This window comes from Zingiber officinale, chromosome 6B (assembly GCF_018446385.1).
Source record: "Zingiber officinale cultivar Zhangliang chromosome 6B, Zo_v1.1, whole genome shotgun sequence".
Lineage (NCBI taxonomy): Eukaryota > Viridiplantae > Streptophyta > Magnoliopsida > Zingiberales > Zingiberaceae > Zingiber > Zingiber officinale.
The window spans coordinates 111,646,931-111,649,398 of NC_055996.1; the positions used below are offsets into that span (position 1 = coordinate 111,646,931).

At 50.4% G+C, this 2,468-nt stretch overlaps 1 protein-coding gene across 1 annotated transcript; it reads right to left on the reverse strand.

Annotated features, from left to right (window-relative positions):
* Positions 1-403: 403 nt before the first annotated feature.
* Positions 404-2,005, reverse strand: LOC121988933 (UDP-glycosyltransferase 73C2-like). The gene has a single exon (XM_042542666.1). The coding sequence runs from the start codon at positions 1,965-1,967 to the stop codon at positions 447-449; it is 1,521 nt and encodes a 506-aa protein (XP_042398600.1). The 5' UTR covers positions 1,968-2,005; the 3' UTR covers positions 404-446.
* Positions 2,006-2,468: the final 463 nt, after the last annotated feature.

Below are 2,468 nucleotides of genomic sequence, written 5' to 3' on the forward strand. Positions count from 1 at the left end.
ATCTTACGTATTATCCCGAACTAGACGGATGGTCCGCTCGGACATGTCTCCCACCAGTCGGACTCTAACTGTCCCGGTCGGCCATTACAATTGTTCTCCATTCGACTCTTAGACATCCAGACGTTGATCCCCTTAATTTTGACTTTTACCTTAACATTTGATCTCGTACCATGTGGACCTTCCTCTATCATCGTATCAAGACCATTTGGAATAAATGAAATTCTCTTTTACCGTAATTATAAAAGTATCATAATGTTTAATTAAAGTTTAATACCTTTACATTACTAGCAAATAGTTTTTTTATAATGGTAGAAGCTATGTGGAATCACTAGAAGATCAAAATAAAATCACCAGAAGATCCCATTTATTTATTTTATTTTTTAAATTTTTTTGAAAAAATAGATACTAATACAATGTCTTATCATTTGTGACCCAATATTATTCTCTCAAACATCAGTAACAACAGAATCATCTAAAACATGCTGAATCATGAGCGTTAAGCTCTCGTAAGACGAACCGCCTGGTTCCATCGCCTTCTTCGCCTCGATCGCCAGTTGCTTCGCCCTCTGTCTTCTCGCCTGCGCCTCCTCTCCTCCATTCATCACCGCCTCTATCGCCCGCTCCACGTCCTCTCGCGCGATCAAGCCCTCGCTCTCCCTCGACACAAAACGCGTCTTCATTTGTGGCTTCAGAGCCACGCCGGTCCGCAGAACCTTCACTACCAAATTCTCGTTAAGAAACTGGTCCGATAGGTGTGGCCATGTGATCATGGGAACTCCGAGGGACAACGCCTCCAGCGTCGAGTTCCAGCCGCAGTGCGTTAGGAATGCCCCCACGGAGGGGTGCGACAGGATCATCACCTGTGGCGCCCACCCCTTCAGTATCAGCCCCCGCGACCTCGTTCGCTCCTCCAACTCCGGCAGCCACTTCTCCACCTCCGGCAACATGTCCCTCTGCCTGATCACCCAAATGAACGGCCGGTTGGACGCCTCCAACCCAGTTCCGATCTCGAAGGTGTGCGAGGGGCTATTAGCGGCGAGCGTGCCGAAGCTGACATAGATGACGGAGGCCGTGTCCTTGGCGTCGAGCCAATTGGAAATCCGCTCCGCTTCATTAGCAGTCGTCTTGTTGCCGCGCAAGACTGTGTATTCGGCTTCCTTGTTGGCGAGGCTCACTGGTCCAATAGGCCAGATCGTCTTCCCTAGAGCCTTCTGGTAGAGGTCGAGGTAGGGAGCCTCCAGCTCGCGGAAGGTGTTGATGATCAACCCATCTGCCGTGGCTTCGGCCTCTGTTACCTGTTCTTGAAGCTTCTCCCGCCCTGGGTAGTCGAAAAACCTCAAAGCCTGGGCTCTGACCACCTCAATTTTCTGAGGCAAGCCGGGGATGAAGAAGGGCTGGAACATGTCGCCGGGGACGTCTCCAGAGGACGCGTATTCGTGAACGTTGCGGCTGCAGAGGAGGAAGAAGCAGGAGGGCCCATGAAAAATGAAGCGGAGCAGGCCCAGCTCCCGCGCAACGCTCCTCGTCCAAGGATTGCACGAGTCGGAGACGAGGCACGTCGGCTTGGGCCACTGTTGGCGAAGGCAGGCAACCAGCGGTCCGGCCATCATGCTCAGCGCCAGGAAGTACTTGATCACCTCTTCGTGGGTCCTGATGTGGTCAAGGTTCTCGCATCCCTCCGGCAGGCCGACCTCGGCGCCGGGGAAGCGGAGCTCGGCGAGGCGGATGAGGAGACCGCAGGCGTTGGCGCGGTCGATGAGCGCCTTGAACCGGGTGGAATTGAGGGGAGTAGTGACGACGGTGACGAGGGCTCCGCGAGCGGCGAGGAGGCAGGCCAGGTCGACCATGGGGATCATGTGCCCCTGCGCGAAGAGCGGCACCAGCACGAAGTGAGGCTTCTGCTGGCCGCCGCCGGGTTCCATGACGTGGATCTGCTCAGTCATCGGAGAGCAATTGATTTCTCCCATAATTGAAAACGATGCCGTGATTGAATTCGCGTATGTATATATATAAATATATATCTAATATATGTTGACTGTTTGCGCGGACGTCGTAGTGTTTTATTCAAATTTGGTTGAGATGATTGCGGTTCTTTCGTCGATCTTCTAGAAGCCTAAATTTAACAAGTTCTATCGCCTTGACTGAATTAAGATGGATGGCTTTTCAGTACATCGATAATGGCAATAGGAAAGTTGGCCGTCCCTTCCTGCTTCGCGATCCGACAATAGGCGCCTCGATACATCCGAAATTCCTGAGCTCACCCATGACGAAACGGGAGAGATTCGTTCCAGTTCAATAGTATTGTCAGAGATCTCCAAATTTTTCCATCTCCATTCTGAAAGTTCCTTGTTTAATCCGGAACTTTTTTTCGAATTTTAATGAATAAATTTATAAGTTAAAATAATATAATCGTTGATTGTTCTGATATTTTCAATTTTACATCATCAATCCATTTCTACCGGTCCCAT